Here is a 20,456-nt window from a genome sequence, read left to right as displayed (position 1 = left end):
TGCTGACCCATACAAATTAGTGGGTCTGTGTGAAATCCACAAAAAATGCTAATCGGACGGGGATACAAAATACAGTCGTGCGCACGAGGCCTAAAGGCTAAAAATATTTCGGCCACTGCCCAGCAAACAATTATTTTATAAAAAGTTTTACTAGCCATAGCCTTACTGCTGCTCTGACAAACCTTACGCACCCGACTGCGGTAGCCTTCATACCATGGGTTTAGCATTATTCGAGAGGTGTGACATCACACAATTACTGTACATACCTTCACTACTCTCTTCACTGAGCCTATAATGATTTTATCTGGCTTAGCGTTGGCTCTTTGCTGGTCCCAAAGGTGCCGTAACACAGCTTCCCCCTCCTCAAGGACATGTGCTTGACCTTCAAAATGTGGTTTCTCATACAGGATCCAGCTGTGATCGAGAAAGAAAACGTAGGCTGAGAAACACAGACATACTGCAGAAGTAAATTTACTACGGTATCATTACGACCATCTCAAAATTATTTTTACCTCGTTATTAAAAGACATATCCTATATAAACAGAAATATCTATGTGTTTGGGTGTTTTAAAGTGCACAGATATTTCAATGGATAAAACATATAAAGGGGAGGGAATGGAATTCATATTAGTAATATAACAAATACAGGTAACAGAAAGAAAACGGCAGAGAATCTGGCCCCATTACTAAATTACTTTCAACATAAATACTAAGGGGATTTTTGCAGAACACTTTAATAAGAACCTAATTATGGGAATGCCCCAGGGAATTGTGGGACGGATTAGGTCCTTTTAAGAATGTGTTAATATGAATATAAGATTAGCCTATCTCAGGAGAATTGGTATTATAGAACCCGTACCTATATTATAAAGGATTTTTATACTTGTCTTGGCAAATAGACAAATCCATTTCCGATATACCTTTTCATCCGGAAAATGTCCCACAACAATGCTATTAAAAATGACTCTAACCTAGAGCTGATCGATGGCCAGGCCTAAATGAAGTCATCTGCCTGCTAGGCTCAAGAGGATAAGAAGATATATATATCATATATTTAACCACCTGTATGGCAAGAGCTGTATTTATCTAGACAATACTTCTTCTACCTTCCTGGATGAGTGCATCATTGTAAATGTTTATGCCTTCTCTTCTAAGAATAGATAAAACAACAATAACTAGACCCTTGGACACCAAGTTTTGGAGAGAAGGTTAAAAACAGCCTTGGTCTCTCTTACAAGAAAATAATATCTTCTCACACGTGTGCATATTTACCAATATTTGCATTGGTAAATTTGAGGCGTTAACCTGGACCTCCATTTCTGGGTGAGGTTTTTTAAGTCCACCCATTTCTGGTCCAAGACAAGTCAAATTTAGCAGGATTGTCTCAGGATAATCATGTCAAATTGGGGACTGTTGGCAACTATGGCTGTGCCATGTAATTTACACCCAGGTATAATATGCCATATGGTGATAGGATGTCATATGCCATGTAGTCTACCTAAGATGTTCCTTATGCCACTGAGATATGCCAGCGAGATTGATAAATATGATTTGGACTAATGTTGGTGAAATGCCCTTTATGTATTGAGACCATGGTGGGAACATATATTAGTGATGCCACAGGCGGTCTATGAAACCTTGGGGAAGATATACACCATGGACAGGGTGTTGAGGGGCACTATAGATGGTCGGCAAGGTTTAATGATTAACCCTATTAGTGACAGTGAACTGGTAACTGTCAGGTAATATGGCAATGGATGGGCCAAAGGTCAGTGTTGGGGTAACTCTGCCAGTGCTCTCCGAGCAAGTTGGTACTTTCCCCACAGGGAATAAGCAGATGTGAAACACAGTTCTGCATGCGAACTGTAAGATGGTGCAGATTCCTGCATGTCAATGTATTTCTGATATATCTGTAATTCCCTATAACAGGCAGTTTTATTTGAGCATGGCATTACATCCATTCACCCCTAGGTGGTGCTGGCACCACATATACATATCTCAGGGTGTGCTAAGGCAAAAGGAGAAGGGAGGAAGTTAGTGAAGGAGTGAGGAGCAGAACAGAATAAGTTCAATATGTAGCTGCTATCTTAGCCCCTTGGCCATGGCCAAGCTGAGGGAGTAGGGAGAGCATCCTTACAGCTACCTAGCACAGACCAGAGTGAATTCATGGATATAGAGAAAGCAGCATTAGCTTACGGACTCCACAGCACCAGTGACTGGGAGAAGCCTAAAAGCACCTGGACACAATTGGCTGACTATGCGCGTGGTTGTCCATTACCACATTCCTCTATGGACATTGTGGACCAGAGTTAATGAAAGCATCCTGTACAAATAATGGAGCAGAGGATTTTGCCTGCCGTTAGGGAGACCGTCCTGTGGTTGGCTAATTACAAGTAAGAAGTTATTATATCCAGTATCTGAGTGCTAGAGTGTGGACATAGTGTAGGTAGAAATAAGAAGGAATCTCTCCTACCTGCTGAAAAAAAATCTCATTGAACCTATTGACAAGCCTGTTACAAGGATTACAGCTGAGCCAATATTTGGATTATTACTTTTGCTGTATAGATGAACTGTACAAACTACCCTGAGGCAATCAAGTAAAAGTTCCGTTGTTCACAACTATTGACTCCTCATCCTTTCTACCACCTTCCTTTGCACCTAACGGTGCTGGCGTCACGAACACCAGGGACCCTGCCTCCACGGCACCTTAAATCGTTCCACCAAGGGCACCTCAACCACCATCTGGCGGGAGTCCCCTGGACAACAGAGTGTGCCCTGAAGGAACTGGTGCTGTCCTTCCAATCACTGCACACCAGCCCAGGGAGCTCTACAGAACAGTGAGTAAAACTACTACTACCCCCATGGGCCCACCGTAGCTCACATATTGCCCCTGGGGTCCGGTCGCAGGGCATGCATGGTGGTTGCGGGAACAGAGATTGCTCCTCTTGCATATAGTCCATATTGTTGGGGACTGCACCACCTGGAGAAGGTACTGTGTCATCAACAGCAGATTGGTCACCATCATCGCTGCCACAAGGACAACCAAGTAAATGGTATTACACTTACCTGGCGGTGTTGTGCTAAAGGAACAAGATTTGTAGAAGCATGATTTTAATGGGTGTTGTATATTTGGATTTCACTTTCCACCTCACTGCCTAACAGCAAGTAACTGTAATCTTGAGGAAAACCCCAAGATGATGTTGTCCAAAATTTCTAAATATTGCCTTTCTTATTAATGTTTTATGCTCCACAGTAAAGTGTGGTTCCACATGTTCTTATATAGCTTTCCAATCAGCAAAAAGCAATAATTTACAAAACAATCCCTGTCATTTATTCAATCTTCATTTTTGAGTAGGTCTTGTACTCGGAGAACAGACCCATTGCATATGTTGTATGTTCATGTCATGGGCAGGGAATAACTTGGGTTGGGTTTCCTCTACCATATGGGCCCTAAAACCCAATGGCATTTTCATTCTGTAATTCATCTTCTAGCCTGTGGTGGCGCTGTATATTAGACATAAGATTATATATTCTGGATGACACTAGTAGTTTACTCTGGCTCGAGAACCTAGATTAATGACCCGTATTTGTGTTTCTTTGCACACAAGGGCAGACAGTCTGTCTTCGCGTATATCTGTGTTTCTCTCTTCATTTTCTAAGCTGTAATTTTTCTCTTTTGTAAACTTGAGCCAGAACTGAAAATAAGCAATTTCCTCTCAAAAGCAAAGCCATAAATTCCCTAGAATACTTGCATGTAATAAACACATTCCAGACAATATTAGAAAAAGATGGAGTGGTCAGCCAAACTACCAGCGATAAATACTGACGTTTAACGCCCTCATTAAGTACGGTGAGAATGTCAGATATGTCCCACCTGACAACCACTGATAGCACTAGGAATATGTGCACCATGAAGGCTTTGTTTTTCAACAGAAATGATATCATTTTTAACGCTGAATTTCAGATTTCAGAAATCGCACGTTATCATTTATAATGATTACTACTGGAATAAGTATGCACAGTTGTCAACAGATGCACCTCAACAGTTTAAAGGGCATCTGTCAGCAGATTTGTCCCTATCACACTGGCTGACCTGTTACATGTGCGCTTGGCAGCTGAAGGCATCTGTGTTGGTTCCATGTTCATATGTGCCCGCATTGCTGAGAAAAATTGTGTTTTAATATATGCAAATGAGCCTCTAGGAGCAACAGGGGCGTTGCCATTACACCTAAAGGCTCAGATCTCTCTGCAACTGCCATGCCCACTCCACTTTGATTGACAGGGCCAGGCAGTGAAGATATTTTACATAGCACTTACTCTCCTCCCACACCACCGTCTCCCCTGTAATTGCGCACAATGCTAGTCTTCAGTCTGTATCCCAACCAGATGTGGTTGCTTCTTTTCCTGTTCAGCTGCCATAACCATAATGCAGCTGACCAGGAAAAGAAGTGGCCACCTCCAGTTGGGACCCAGGCTGAAGACTCACATTGTGCGCGAGCACAGGGGAGGCAGCAGTGTCAGTACCTACATAAGTACTATGTAAAACATTTTCCCTCCAACAAACACAAATTAGGAAAAATACCCAGAGAACCCCTTTAACCTAGTCCAAAAAATTATAGTGGACTAGCACCACTTAAGGCTTCCTATAGTCACTCGTTGCAGATGCTCATAAGGAGTCAATGCAACTGATCAGAGGTGGTGCCTCATGTCACAAAAACTGTAACTAGCAGTCCCAGAATAACTGAAAGACATGGCACTCACCATACGGTTAAATTCCTTTTATTTCAGTTGCAAGTATATAAGAGATGGGAATTTAGGCGATGGCCATTTCCTGCACTTCCGCACTCCCTTAAATATAGTCCCTTAAATCCCATGGGGCAGGTCATTGTTCAGACTTAAAGGGACACATTTTTCATTTCGGCAGTAGTATGCCATTGAAAATTAAATACACAGTATTGTCCTTCTGTAGAAGTCAACATAAATGATAAGACCTCCTAAGTACATAGGTATTCCACTGTCAGTTTACTGCTGCTGTGAGGGGAAGATGTTATCTGAAGGGTAATCCTCATGATAACAGTAGGTGTAGAATTGGAATAACACTATGACAGCTCCTTTTTTCTTTGATAGGTCTAGATAAAGACGCCTACATAAGAGCATTGCATTGATGAATGTAATGTGATGTGTGATGTTCTAAATGAGTTACTACAGGGGGCTTTCTCTGGCTGTAGTGAAAGCTTGACTGAGAGATCTAAGCGAGACTGTCTGCTGTGCTAAAAACTAAGAAGTTAAAGAGCCAAGACAGGAAGTAGAATACATGGAGTGACTTCAAATATATATATATAGCGACATATCCCATAATACTGAGAGATTTCATCTCGGAAGCCAGAAGAATTGGAATCAATCTCTGGACTATAATACAGGTTTTATAGGGGTGGAACTATAGGCGGTAAAGAGGCTGCATCTGTACCTGTGCCATGGAGTTTAAGGGCGCCCAAATGGTGATAGTTGGGAAGACTGGTTACAGATTTTGCATTGGAACCAGGAACATCAAGATTTGCCTCTGAGGCTGTAGCATGGGATCAGCCAGACAAGTATTACAATATTTTTAATCATCTTTTCAGTAGATCTGTTGAATATGTAATTCCAATGTACTGAACACCAACAGGCACCTCATGGTGGGACAATAATGGTGGGACAATAATGGGTCTCGATGTACCAGTGTCACTTGCCAAACTGCAGAATGATTGGTAGTGAGAACTGAAACCAGGCAGTAGAATTTTGACCTCTACATTTCACAGGGGCAGACAGACATAGGTCCCAAGTTTAAATAAATAAATTAATTTATAGTTATGCCCATGGGAATTTGGTTTGATTCATAAACTGGCCACTTTGGTTTGGCATGTTCATCTGGTGGTTTGGCAGAGAGAAATGTGAACAGCTTAACATGCTGTCTGTACAAAAGAATAATGGTACCAGATGTATTAATAATAATATGTGTTGTTCCTTACCATCCCCTGATGACCCGGATATTTACTCCATTAGGATACTCCCAAGATGTTGCGTCCAGGACGTCAGCTTTGAGCTCAATCTTGTTCTCCTGATCTACTATGTCGGAAAGAATCACCTGTATTTAGTGAAGAACACATCATGATTTGGTACTTGGTGTATATTCTAGCAGAAGAACTACATGAAATGTAATTTTCCATGCATTTGTAATCACTTAATTTTCTACACCTCGTATAAAAACATATTCTTTATCCTTTTATTGTTATCATTCAGTTTCTCAACCTTAACTCAAAGAGCAACAGATATCGTTAACGAGGGCGTCTTTTACAGTACCCTGAAAGCGAGATCAGGGGGCTGTTCAAAGATACTAATTTATTGTTTTAAATTTAAAAAGCACCCACCAGCAGGATCCACCCTATTAAAGTTGGTTGGGTTGATCCTGATGATTAAATTAAAAATAAACTGATTGCAATGTGCTTCCTGCTGGGATCTCCTGCAATCCACTGCAAACTCCTGGAAGACCTGGCATGTGTTCAATTTCTCTGCAGCACCCCCACGGGTGCAATTAAGCATTACACAGCTGTCTGTGTAATTCAGGACAAGACAGGTCCTCCAGGCGCTATTTGTAACTGCTCTCAACTCTGGCCAAGAGATGACGATCTTGAATGTAGGATACCCTTCTATTAAGGGTACGATTTGGGGAATACAATATCTCCTTATGGAGACCCCCTTAGGAGGAGGAGTTTTATAGACTAGGCATCTCTTGTTTGGAATTCTGGGAAGAAGCTCTTAATAAACAAGCTCTTAAAAAGCTCTGCCTCTAATGCCATCAGATGTAGAATAGCTATCCTATAGGTCAATGTTTGACCTTTTAAATGGCCTTGAGACATGACATGGATAATAATTAAGCCAGCACCTCATCTCCAGACAGCTTTTTTGGGGTAATTGCTAAGGCGTTCCCCATAAAGAGATATTGTATTCCCCAAATCCTGACCTAGGCCTCTCACCCAGTTAAGCCAGTACTCTCTGCTCTGCACTGATGAGGGGCAATCACCTCGAAACAGCTGTCTGCAGATGAGATCCTGGCTTACTTATTATCCAAGTCATATCTCAAGACCTTTTAAAAGATCGAACATTGACTTATAGGATAGCTCATCTGGCAGCATTAGAGGCAGAGCTTGTTAAGAGCTCATTTGCATACCTTTCTCTATTAAGGGTAGGTTCACATTTGAGTTTAATGGATCTAGTAGGCTGTTCTGGCAGAAAATAACCTGCTGGAGTTCACCGGATCTGGCCGAGCTGAATAAGCCATTCACCGCTAGACCCTATTGACTATAGATTCTGCGGGGATCCGGCTGCTTTCTAGCATAAGGGCTGGTTTTCGGCTGGACAAAAACCATTGTATGCAACATTTTTTTCTGGCCAAAACCCCCAAAAAATGTGTCCTTCATAATCTGCTTGAAAATTGAGCTGTGTGAAACTACCATAACTCAAAATTCCCTAATCGGGTATATGAAAATCGTTTTTCTAAACTGGACAACCCCTTTATTGAGAATCCTTCCTTGATGATATAATTAAGGACTTCACTTAGAGACTTCACAGACCCCCTTCCATCCCTTCCTTGTGCGCTACAAACAGATAAATCAGCCTGGAATCAATTAGGATTATTTATTAGCAGCCGGTGGCACATTAGTACGGCTCCTTTGTAGTTTACTAATAAAATGTTAATTTGGCATGTTGTGTTAAGATCACAGAGGCGACTTTTTGAACCTTCAGATGAGCTTCGCTTGTTTTGCAAAGTAATGATGAGTGTTTAACAGAACAAGTTAATTATGCTGGTGTTTCGTAATGAACCTCTAGCGCCCCTGACATTGAAAAGGCTCCATTAGTATGCAGTGTGCCAGTGATGAAACAATCAGCTTTTAAATTAGTTAAAGACAAATTCTAAAGAAAAAGTCGATCGATAATGTAAGATTAGGTAAATGAGGACACTTTACCTGCATGATGAATTAGTCTGCTCTACTTCTGCTAATGGGCAATACTAACTATTGTGCCGCAGGGTCCTTCTGTCAGTCACAGTAATGTCTGGGCACCGGCGTTCTACCCCATGGATGGCGTGGTAAGTAATTTCATAGGACAGTATGAATTGAATATAGAATGAGCACAAATGACAACAGTGAGGCCGGCTGTAGAAACCTTCATGCTGTAACGTATCTGGTACATAATACATACCTCTTCTTTATGACACACTTTTGTACAAATAAAAAATTTATAAATTTTATTTGGTAGCCTAAGGAACCACGGAAAATGCTAATGGAAGCTAAAGGTCATGTCGCTCTTCTTCTCCAGTTCTTGCAAACGGTGGGGTTCTCAGCAGCAGAACCTTCACTGATATAAACACTACTGTAACATATCAGAAGTTATGTAAGTAATAAATACACACATGTACTCGACATGGCTGTATTATGTATCAGTGCTGTATGGATCAAAATTTGGCACCCATAGAAAAAATTCTATGGGTCTATACGGCTCCTTGGCATGTCCAGCTATACTAAGGAGATGATGTTCCCTAGAAGCATTGTTTTTAGGAGAGAACGTACATGAAGCCTTATACAGGCCAAATCCTCTGGCAAACAGAAGGTCCGTAACATGGAACCATAAGGACACCAGGCAGTGTCCCTATGGAAGATGATATATTTGGAGGAGGTTGACATATTTATAATATGTCATGAAATAGGAAGAGGACATATTTATAGAATTAAGTAAAATTCACTAGATTTAGGGTTACTATCCATTCTTCTGGAAATAAATGAACTTTTGTACATGGTACATTACTGTAGAGTAAGACTTCAGGCTTGTTTGATAGTCCAGTTAAAGGGGTTATCCAAGACTATTAAATGCCTCCCCATATGCCGGGCCCCTCACATTCAATATACTTACCTGGCTCCCCGCGCCGATCCAGGTCACCACAGCTTCTCTCCCCTGCGTGGATGAGCAGCCAATGGCTGGCGGTGACGGGGACGAGACTCCCTAGCGTCACCTGCGATGCTAGGGAGGCTTGTCCCCATCACCGCCTGCCATTGGCTGCTCCCCCCCGACACCGGATGTTTCTTGGATAACCGTTTTAAAGAGGTACTCAACCCCTAACATAAGAAACTCAATGACAACACACGACATTCATAAGTATTTAAAAAAACAACTTTGAACTAGCCTAAGAAATGTCAGATGTTAGAGTTGCCCTTTCAAGTAGTTGGCCAGTCTTGTGCAACTTTCTTTTGACGTTCGACACTAAAGTAGTAAACAGGGACAACCACTGCTTCCCAGAGCCCAAAAACACTATAAGATGAAATTTCACATCAGTTGTAGGCCAATGACAAAACATAGAAAAGTATATCTATCCAATTCAGTGCTAATTCATTTCATAATATATTTTGATACGAGACGATGCTCAGTTTCTGAAGATTTGCCTATGGGAAATACAACCCGTATTTTTACTAGAGGATCCGTGGCAGAAATCCGAGGCAGACATTTGGACTCATGCAGATTAGTCTCATTGTCATTCAGTGAGGCTAATATATGGCTCTTCTGTGCAGAATTCACAAAAATAAAGAACATCTACATTATTCTGGTGAACGGTGGCACAGACACGGACAAAAATCCATTGTGGAGACCTGATTTATTTGCATGGCAGGCAGGTTGAGCGTGGACTTGATGTGGATTTCAGAGGGGATCCATGTAAAGTTCTCAACATGGGAATTTAGACCAGATTCTGATGGCCATTCTGATTACCAGCCACAAAACACTGACGTGTGTGCACACTATGGTGTCCTGGACCCATTCACTGAAAACGGAAAACGTGCGCATAAACGGATGCGTGAATTGCACCATTTATTTTAATGTGCTATGCAGGTGCACTCTGGATAGTGCACAGATGGAAATTAGCATAATCTGAATTAGACCTTAAAAGCTATGTACACTTTCGGAGGCAAATTTTTTTTATGATTGCATTTTACTAATTTTGGGCTAAAATCATTTTTCAATCGGTCTTTATTACAATTATTGAGCCTTTCTGTCACAAAGGGTTACATTTTTGTCTAGCTGTGTGAATGGTACTTTTTACTTTCACCTTGTGCTTATCTCTAATTTACTAAGTGTTCATAAACACTTATTTAAGCCACATTCTTATCAGTAAGATAAGAACTGAGCTATAATGAGTGTTAATGATGTCAGAGAGCAGGGTTAAGGAGCCCTCAGATTAGCTGGCTGATGGAGCAGAGAGAAAATACAGATCCCTCTATTAGAGCATCTCAGCCCTGAACAGAAACAAGGACTACCTATTTTAAATAAAGACCAATTTGAAAAAAGATTTTTAGCTCAAATGAGTACAATGCAATAATAATAAAAAAAAATGCTCCCAAAGGTGTATATAGCCTTTAACTTTACATAACATAAAGTTTTTTTCTACCTCTAGTCTCCACTAGGGGGAGCATAATACCTAAATGAAGACAGATGTATTATTGAGTTCAATGAGATATACTGTATTATGAAATTAATTATGAAATTAATCAGTACAGAATTTTAGAGCCATTAATAGTATATAGGTACACTTAAAATTTGGTTATATTTAGTACCACCTAAGTAAGTGTAATAATGAGTATAAAACAATGCAAAACAAACCTTTCCGGGCCTTGGGTTGAACTTTAAAGATTCTGAATTATCGAAATCCTGAAATCATGAAAGAAAAAAGTATTTACCAGAACAATTGGTATGTATTGATTCGATATATGTAAAAATAGGTGTAGAAATAAATATCCCTGTGCAGGACGTTAATAAGACTCCGGCAGGGTTAATATATATCTGAGGTGGTTTTTATATATCCATGCACAACAGTTTTCCCTTGCATTATACTATTATTATTATTATGTCACTTAGGGAGTATTTTTTCAGTTTTTCGTATTTTGTTTCCTCGAGTTTTTTTACAGCACTTTGACAGTATGGGAGAAGCGCCAAATGATGATTGCTCCTTTGCTGGCAAGAGCAGCATACAACCATTTACCCCCTGGAATCTATATACACTGCGTGCAGAATTATTAGGCAAATGAGTATTTTGACCACATCATCCTCTTTATGCATGTTGTCTTACTCCAAGCTGTATAGGCTCGAAAGCCTACTACCAATTAAGCATATTAGGTGATGTGCATCTCTGTAATGAGAAGGGGTGTGGTCTAATGACATCAACACCCTATATTAGGTGTGCATAATTATTAGGCAACTTCCTTTCCTTTGGCAAAATGGGTCAAAAGAAGGACTTGACAGGCTCAGAAAAGTCTAAAATAGTGAGATATCTTGCAGAGGGATGCAGCACTCTTAAAATTGCAAAGCTTCTGAAGCGTGATCATCGAACAATCAAGCGTTTCATTCAAAATAGTCAACAGGGTCGCAAGAAGCGTGTGGAAAAACCAAGGCGCAAAATAACTGCCCATGAACTGAGAAAAGTCCAGCGTGCAGCTGCCAAGATGCCACTTGCCACCAGTTTGGCCATATTTCAGAGCTGCAACATCACTGGAGTGCCCAAAAGCACAAGGTGTGCAATACTCAGAGACATGGCCAAGGTAAGAAAGGCTGAAAGACGACCACCACTGAACAAGACACACAAGCTGAAACGTCAAGACTGGGCCAAGAAATATCTCAAGACTGATTTTTCTAAGGTTTTATGGACTGATGAAATGAGAGTGAGTCTTGATGGGCCAGATGGATGGGCCCGTGGCTGGATTGGTAAAGGGCAGAGAGCTCCAGTCCGACTCAGACGCCAGCAAGGTGGAGGTGGAGTACTGGTTTGGGCTGGTATCATCAAAGATGAGCTTGTGGGGCCTTTTCGGGTTGAGGATGGAGTCAAGCTCAACTCCCAGTCCTACTGCCAGTTTCTGGAAGACACCTTCTTCAAGCAGTGGTACAGGAAGAAGTCTGCATCCTTCAAGAAAAACATGATTTTCATGCAGGACAATGCTCCATCACACGCGTCCAAGTACTCCACAGCGTGGCTGGCAAGAAAGGGTATAAAAGAAGAAAATCTAATGACATGGCCTCCTTGTTCACCTGATCTGAACCCCATTGAGAACCTGTGGTCCATCATCAAATGTGAGATTTACAAGGAGGGAAAACAGTACACCTCTCTGAACAGTGTCTGGGAGGCTGTGGTTGCTGCTGCACGCAATGTTGATGGTGAACAGATCAAAACACTGACAGAATCCATGGATGGCAGGCTTTTGAGTGTCCTTGCAAAGAAAGGTGGCTATATTGGTCACTGATTTGTTTTTGTTTTGTTTTTGAATGTCAGAAATGTATATTTGTGAATGTTGAGATGTTATATTGGTTTCACTGGTAAAAATAAATAATTGAAATGGGTATATATTTGTTTTTTGTTAATTTGCCTAATAATTATGCACAGTAATAGTCACCTGCACACACAGATATCCCCCTAAAATAGCTAAAACTAAAAACAAACTAAAAACTACTTCCAAAAATATTCAGCTTTGATATTAATGAGTTTTTTGGGTTCATTGAGAACATGGTTGTTGTTCAATAATAAAATGAATCCTCAAAAATACAACTTGCCTAATAATTCTGCACTCCCTGTATAAATATAGGATTATGGGCTTTTTAGTAAAAATTATCACTTTTGATCCTACACTATTGTAAATTCTCCCATTTTTCTTGTTTTCCAAACCATAATTCTTTGTGGTAGGTATCGCATTCAAATTTATTCGCTGTATGATGTCAGAAGAGAGATTAAAAGTGTAGATATACACATTACATCTATCCAACCTCCCCATAAACATGAACACTTGGTTGAAAGGGGAAGAAAGCACTTCCAGTCCCTTTTGGCCATGGTTTACCACCAAGTGGAATAAAGTTCAGATATGCTCAAAGTTTTCCTATGGCAACAGTTGCTGAGGGACTATCGGGCTGCCTCCATTCACATCAGATTTTTGGGCTATGCTGGATATCATATGTATGGGCAGTTTAAGGGAGGAAGATTTTGCAAGGTTTAGCTTAACATTTTGCTAAGCTAGCCACAGATGGCCAGAAATCTGATGACATCTTATGGTTTGATGAGATGGTCAGAACGGCAGACCACATCTGCTGAAAAAGTTCAGTCTGCCATGTTGTTGGTGGAATAATTCATATGCACAATCCCATGGATGACTGATCATCTGCATTTCAGATGATACTTATCTTATGTGTATGATGCAGTTTTTATTTATTGATGACCTATCCTCAGGATGGTCATCAATATCTGATCAGTGGGGGTCCGACACACGGCAGCCCTGCCAATCAGCTCATTGAAGAGGAGGCAGTGCTCCATGCGAGTGCCACTTCCTCTTCATTACACCGCCCGTTGTCTCGGAAGCTACGGCGGTGCAGTGCAATGACAAGTACTTTTTCCATTCACTTATTTACACTACACCACCGCTCCACAGGAGAAGACGATTGCGTAATGAAGAGGAAGCTGTGCTTGGATGGATCGCCGCCACCTCCTCAAACAGCTGATCGGCATGTGTGCCAGGTGTCAGACCGCCGCCGATTAGATATTGATGACCTAGCCTGATGATAGGTCATCAATATAAAACCCCTTGGGCCAACAGTTCTTTACTTCAGCAGCCAATATTTTGTGCATAAGAACATTGTGGGAGATTTATCAAAACTGGTGTAAAGTAGAACTGGCCATAGCAACCAATCAGATTCCACCTTACATTTTTTAGAGCTCCTTTGGAAAATGAAATCTGGAATTTGATTGGTTGCTATGGGAAACTAAGCCATTTCTACTTTACACCAGTTAGATAAATCTCCCCCAGTATGGTATCTGTTATTTGGTATAACTAAAAAGAAAAGGCACTCAACAGCAAGCTTCTATTTCTTTACCTTTATGGACAATCTATTGAACAAGCATTAACACATAGTATAGAAAGTGAATAATCTTATATATATTGATACAATAAAATAACTTAATACATGTACTGCTCATATATATATAGAGTGGTTTGGACACATCCACATACATAAGAAACAACATTTCTTACCATATAAGGTTCAGCTGTTTTCTTTGGTTCTTCCAGTTTTTCCTGAGCAGGACTTCCATTATCATCAATATTGGATAAGTAGTTTTGGGCAGCATGGAAATACTGATAATAAACACTTTTAGGAGACATATGTGGCTTCTGATCTACAGGTGAGCTTTGAATGGGTAGTACAGGTTCTGAAGAAAGTGAATTCACAACAGCTGTACTTGGGGAAAGATCCGTACTTTCAACTGTTGGTGACACAGATGTTTCACTCCTCAAAGATGGAACAGAGCTGCTTTCAAGGCTGGATTTTGACCCGTAGATGTTAGAGTTTGATGTCAAATTAAGAAGAAGAGATTGACGGCCTGAAACTAGATTAGGTTTGTTTTCTGCAAAGGACCTTGTTATGAACAAACCAGACCTTGTACCTAAAGATGTTTTTTTATCTTCAAGGGTTGGTACATTGGAGATAGTCTTAGATATCGAGCTGATGTCCTCTAGTTCCCCTGGTTCTTCCTCATTACACCTGTCATTGACAAAAGATACTTCATTACTGAGTGCTAAAAATCTTTCTTCATCAGACGTCTCTTCCAAGTCAGCCTCTTTGAGGCGATCTGACACAGATTGCAAAAGAGATAAGATTGATGTGTGGTCACGACTACTATTACTTGCACCCTCATTATATTTTGGTGAACTGTTGTTGGACAAGCTGTCCTCACAAGCACTATCATCTTCATATATCGGTGACAGAGCTAAAGGATAAATCCTGACACGTCTTGATTGCACAGGGACATAAGAATCATTGCCAGAGGCCTGTTCACTGCCACAATCTTTTTCCTCATCTGTTGACTCATCATCACTTCCACTTATTTCAACATATTTACTATTATGTACAGAAAACTGTAAGAAGTCAGAGAAGTCTGATCTGTTGCTGCTTTCTTCACATATATTAATATAATTGAAGTCTTCCATTGATCCTTCAGTCCCAAGAGATAAAGATCCCATTTGTCTGTCACAATGAATGTCATCCAGCATAAGATCTCCATTGATATAAGGTTCATTAATTAAGCTGTATGTATCTGCTTTGGGTGAGCTTTTAGAAAAGGTAAGATGTTCTTCAACTTCTGTTTTTGTTAAAATATTGGTTTCTATGGTCTTATCCGCATTTTTTTCATTCATGTCTTCTGTGACTTTTGACCCCAAATCATCAGATCTGGGTTTTGTGGCCTGTCTAGACTCAACTTTCGGAGACACTTCTGTTGTCACTTCAAGATCATTAGAATTGACTTCACAAGAAGGAGGATGGGCTTCATTATCATAGTCAAATGAAGAAATGACATGGTTTGAATTTGTTGTGTCCTCAACTAGGTCATGCTGATTGTCCATGGATAAGCCATTAAACACGCTTGGTCGTTTTTGTTGAGTGCATTTATCGGTGGTAAAGTCTTTACTTAGCACATCTGGGTAGATATTGGAAACCACAAGCTGTTTCGAAGAAGATATAACATCATTTACTATTCCTACTGCCATGGACATAATCAGATCTGTGTCTTCAGTGAGTATATGGTCAGAAGGTTTTCCGGGACACTTGACAAGTACTTCATCAGGATGGTCCTTTAGTTTCTCACTTACATTCTCTTTCACATGTTTTATATCTGTCAGGGTGTGATTATTACCAGGCATTATATTTATACGCCGTTGGTGTATATTTTGAAGTTCATCAATGGCAGAATGCAAGACACTGAAAATAATCTCATTAGCTTTTTGCTCAAACAATTCATTAGATGGCTCAGAAAAGTCTTTGCCTAGAAGGATATTTTTTGCATTTGCAGAAGGTAAAGAAGTGATTCCGTTTGTGTCAGCAGCATTTTGGAGTAATGCTGAATGTAACAGTAAATCACTCAACTTTTCTCTATGATTCATTGTTGAATCTGGATTTAATTCTGAAAGTGATTCACCAAGTTTTAGATCCTTCAATGAATCACTGGACATCAAGGTCTCATTTATCATTTCCCTATCAGATATATGTGCCTGGAAGGGAGCATTTATGATGTCACTAGTGCATACATTTACATTGTTATTCCTTAGATTTTCTATTAGCATGCTTGATGATTTATCTGTGATTTTTGGCGATTCTTCAATACAGTTATATTGTGGAATACTGTCACTTTCATTATTAGGCAAATCACTAATGAGATTCACAGTCACATCACTGTCCTTATATAGCAGCATTTCATCAGTGTCCAGTTTGTTTTTCGGATGTTTATCACAATTATTCACACTAAGATACTCTCCACTATGGTTGAGTAACTTCTTGTGTGTAACAAAGTCTTTATGCTCTTCAACACCAGGAAAAACCTGGAATGTATTTTCTGTCGGTGGAGGCGAAGACTGTGGTAGACAAATTACTTCTTTTGCGAAGGTTGGGCTTTCTACCTTAGCTACAGATATAATGTCTGAATACAAACCATGGGGTGATATTTTGACTTCTTCAATGTTCACAGTTTTCATGGACACCTTAGCAATATAAATATCAGAATTCAATTTGACCACTTTATCTGGGGTTGAAATTTTAAAGGAAATATCACTAGCTGAGTTAGATGTACTTCCATTTCCATGAGATGCATGCTCGTCTTCAAATGATTTATTTATGTCTATCACTGGTTCCTTAGTTTGCATCTTTGGGACAGTTTGTACATTGACAATACTGTCATGTTTTGGCCCAGAAAACTCTTCACTCTTATGGTCAACTGCAAATGGTTCAGTAACAGTTTTAATGAATATTTCAGAGGGAAAGGTCGTAACCAGGATGTGTTCATCTGGTGTATAAGCTTGTGATGACACAATGCCTGAATCATTTGGACTGTCAAATTGAACATCGTTGCAATCGGCATATGATGAAGAGTCAGATATTGTGATGGGAGAAGGGGAACGACACTCAATGCCATTATCAAATGAAATATTCCTGCAAGTTATGGATTCCTGGTCCGTATTAAGTGATGAAATATAATCCACACAGCTTTCTGGTACAGTTACGCTTTCGTGATTATCATCAAAAATAGCATTTTCTATGTCTGGCTCCTCTACTGTTCCATCAGGTTTGTCAACATGAATATTGTCCTCATCGACCAATCTATTATTATCTTTGGTCTCTGCTAGCCCCTCCTCACTCACAAATTCATGCTTTTGTGATAATCTGTCAATTAAATAGTCATTGTTAACTTCAGGAACATGAATTTTGGAATTTGTCTCTTGACACAAATTGACCTTTAATGGTTCGTCTACTTCTGCTTGTGTACTATCTGATACATTTGACTCAATGTGTATATTTGGTTTCTGGTTTTCTATCATCTTTGAAATTATTCTGGACTTTAAAAGAGATTCATCTGAACCTTCCTTCAACTGAGAGTTTACTTTGGTATTTGACTGCAACAATTCTCCATCTTTTTGTGGACCATTTTCTGGCATAATATTAGCATTTGTCTGTAAATTTTCCGTATTTACAGTTTGATCCAGAGGTTTGGAACTTCTGGTCTTATTAAGTTGTAGATCTAAATTTGAGATGTCTTCTGACCCTGACAGGGTTTTTTCTAAAATTGTATCGTTTAACTCTTTCAACTGGAAGAATATGTTGGTATTTGGCTGCTGCTCAGTCTTTAGCAATTCTTCATCATTTTGTAGATCATTTTCTGGAATAATGTCAGCATTTGCTGGTAGATCTCCTACACTTTCAATTTGTTGCAGATCTTCGGAAGTTACAGACATGCAATTCAGTTGTAGATGTGAATTTGGCATGGGTTCTGACTCTGATACACTTTTATTTAAAAATGTAATGTTCAAGTCTGGATTTGGTTGGTTAAGGTATTCATCTTCATGTAATTGCATTTGTTCTTTTATTACTGAATTGCCCATGGTACTTGGTTCCACATCTATTGTACTGCTGGAGATTAACTGTGCGTTTGGATGGAGATCTATTATGTCTGGCCTCTCTATTTCTGGTTTCAAATAAGAAACTGGTGAGTTGAAGTCTTCATAATTTTTGTCACTTGACAGGCCTGATACACTGTGTGTAGTTAGGTGCAAATTATCAGAGAGATCCTCATGTGTTTTTTCTTTAACATGCAAGTTCTCTTCAACCACTTGCTGACTATTTGGCCATTCCCCTGAATCTCCAATCTCTAGATGGGATTGTTGTAAGGCACTTTGCATTTTGTCTGCTGCACAGTTTTCCAAACCAACTAGAACCTTTGTGTCTTCTAATTCTTCTGTTCTCACGAATGTATCTTCGCCTTCTGTTGAAAATTTTGACGAACATAAATTATCCATTACTGAAAATGTCTCAAATTTTTGGGAACTGTTAGTATTTGCTTGTATATCACCTATTAAGCAATTATTTATAATTTCTTTTGAATGAGGTAATAAGTTCTCTGCTACTTTTGGAGATGATCCTGTTTCAGTCTTTGAATCATCATCAATACTTTTTTGCAGAATTTCTGGAAAATGTACACTTTCTTTATCTGGTTGATGATCTTCCTGCTGTTTTGAGACATCATCGGTGTTTGGTTTTTTATGTCCAACAATACCTGAAATGTCTACTGTCTTTGGTTCATCATCTGTATAATGTCCTTCATTATTTGATTCGGATTTCCTTGAAATTGTGCTTTCCACGGTATGACCCTCTGCATGGTCTACATTTTGTCGGAGATGCCCTGAAATGTTTAAACTCCCTCCAAGAGTTGGTTGTACACCAGTGTTTGGCTGTAAGATGATTTCAGAGGATCCTTTTCCATTCAGTTGTGGGACAGCTATTAGAAATTCCTCAATGTTTGGTTGTTGTCCCTCTACGATCTCTGAGCTATTTGCAACCTCTCCACTGTTTGTGCATATTGAGGTGTCTTTGGTTTCTAGATCATTTGTGAGTTTTAGGTTCTTTGCATTTCGGATTATGTTGTCATCATTATGCAATTTAGCATTTTGGTGAAGAGGTTCAAGTGTTGATTGCTTTTTTATATGTATCTTTGAAGGAGGCATTTCACCCTCTCCATTTAGATCTTCGACTGGTTCCATTTTTATCCGATCATGCAGCATCAGACAATTTTCTGTGTTAGCATCTCCTACAGAACTGGTTTCAGGGGTCTCCTCTTTCTCTGAGATTGGTGAATTTACATCAGCTCGTCTCTTTAGCAGCTTTCTGATTCTTCTAGACCCACGGTAGGTGCCATATGTTATTAAAGGAGCATCCTGGGTATGTCCGTTGAGCCTGTGGGAACATTTACATGAATGTTTAATATGACCATGCTGAAATAATCTTGCAAAAAAAAATACCACAACAGAATAAAACAGAAGATCAAAAAGAAAGAAAGAGAGGAAATTGCATTTTGGGTTTCAGAGTTTAGTGACAGGGATGTGAACATGTTACACCTGATGAATATGTGCTATACATTGAGCTATAAGTTTTCGTACAATGTGTTTGTCACTTCCACTGTCCACTATGAGGTGATCAGCTGTAGGGAATTGAGCATTGTGAATTGTAGCCTGTGCAGCTGCTGTCTAACACCGCTCCAAAAGACAGTTATCAGACTACTGGGAAAGCCGGGCACTTTCCAGTGCTGCAGTGGGGTGAGAAGCAGAAAAGTGCTATATTTTATTTTTTTACTACTACATGCATTTTATTTACCCATAAGAGTTATGCAAATCAACGCTTTCATAAGAGATGTAAAGGGCATCTGTCCGCAGATTTGTACCTATGACTCTGGCTGACCTGTTACATGTTCATATGTAAAAAAAAAAGTTTTAATATATGCCAATGAGCCTCTATGAGCAATGGGGGAGTTGCTGTTACACCTAGAGGCCCTGCTCTTTCTGCAGCTGCCATGCTTCTGTACTTTGATTGACAGGGCCAGGTAGAATGAGATTTTCACTGCCTGGTCCTGTCTATTAAATATCAAAGCCTCTAGGAGTAATGACAACGCCCCCGTTGCTCCTAGAGGCTCATTTGTATATATTAAAACATAGTTTTTCTTAGTAATCCGGGCAGCTTCATAGGGACAAACCTGCTGACAGATGCCCTTTAACTAAGGTTAAAGAGTACAACTCGACGGTGCAGCTGGCAGCATGAAAAAAAGCTGTGCCCACTCATGACAACCCAATCTTGTGGTAAAATCATATGGTCATTGGCTGGCGTAGGTGGGCATGGCTTGGCCGCATGTGACAAGCTGCACCATCTGGTTGTACCCAAACAGTGCTGTATACAACAATTGTGTGCAATATCTGGTCTGTCACCTTGTGTTCTGGAAGTCAAAGGACAATAGCTGATTATACATCTGGATAAGTGACCTGGCAATGCTACTCTTCATATGTGAACAGCAACTAACAGTGATGTATAT

At 39.9% G+C, this 20,456-nt stretch overlaps 1 protein-coding gene across 1 annotated transcript in view; it reads right to left on the bottom strand.

The window, feature by feature from the left end:
- Window positions 1-20,456, bottom strand: part of CRYBG3 (crystallin beta-gamma domain containing 3) — a 198,667-nt gene that overhangs the window by 76,187 nt on the left and 102,024 nt on the right. Inside the window, exons 4-7 of the mRNA XM_040423276.1 lie at window positions 14,089-19,330; window positions 10,685-10,732; window positions 6,010-6,125; window positions 267-414 (exon numbers count right to left, since the gene is read on the bottom strand). Of these exons, the coding sequence (XP_040279210.1) occupies window positions 267-414; window positions 6,010-6,125; window positions 10,685-10,732; window positions 14,089-19,330 (5,554 nt within the window). The remainder of the gene's footprint in view (window positions 1-266; window positions 415-6,009; window positions 6,126-10,684; window positions 10,733-14,088; window positions 19,331-20,456) is intronic.

This window comes from Bufo bufo, chromosome 3, assembly GCF_905171765.1.
Source record: "Bufo bufo chromosome 3, aBufBuf1.1, whole genome shotgun sequence".
NCBI lineage: Eukaryota > Metazoa > Chordata > Amphibia > Anura > Bufonidae > Bufo > Bufo bufo.
This window is presented reverse-complemented; position numbering and strand designations above follow the sequence as displayed.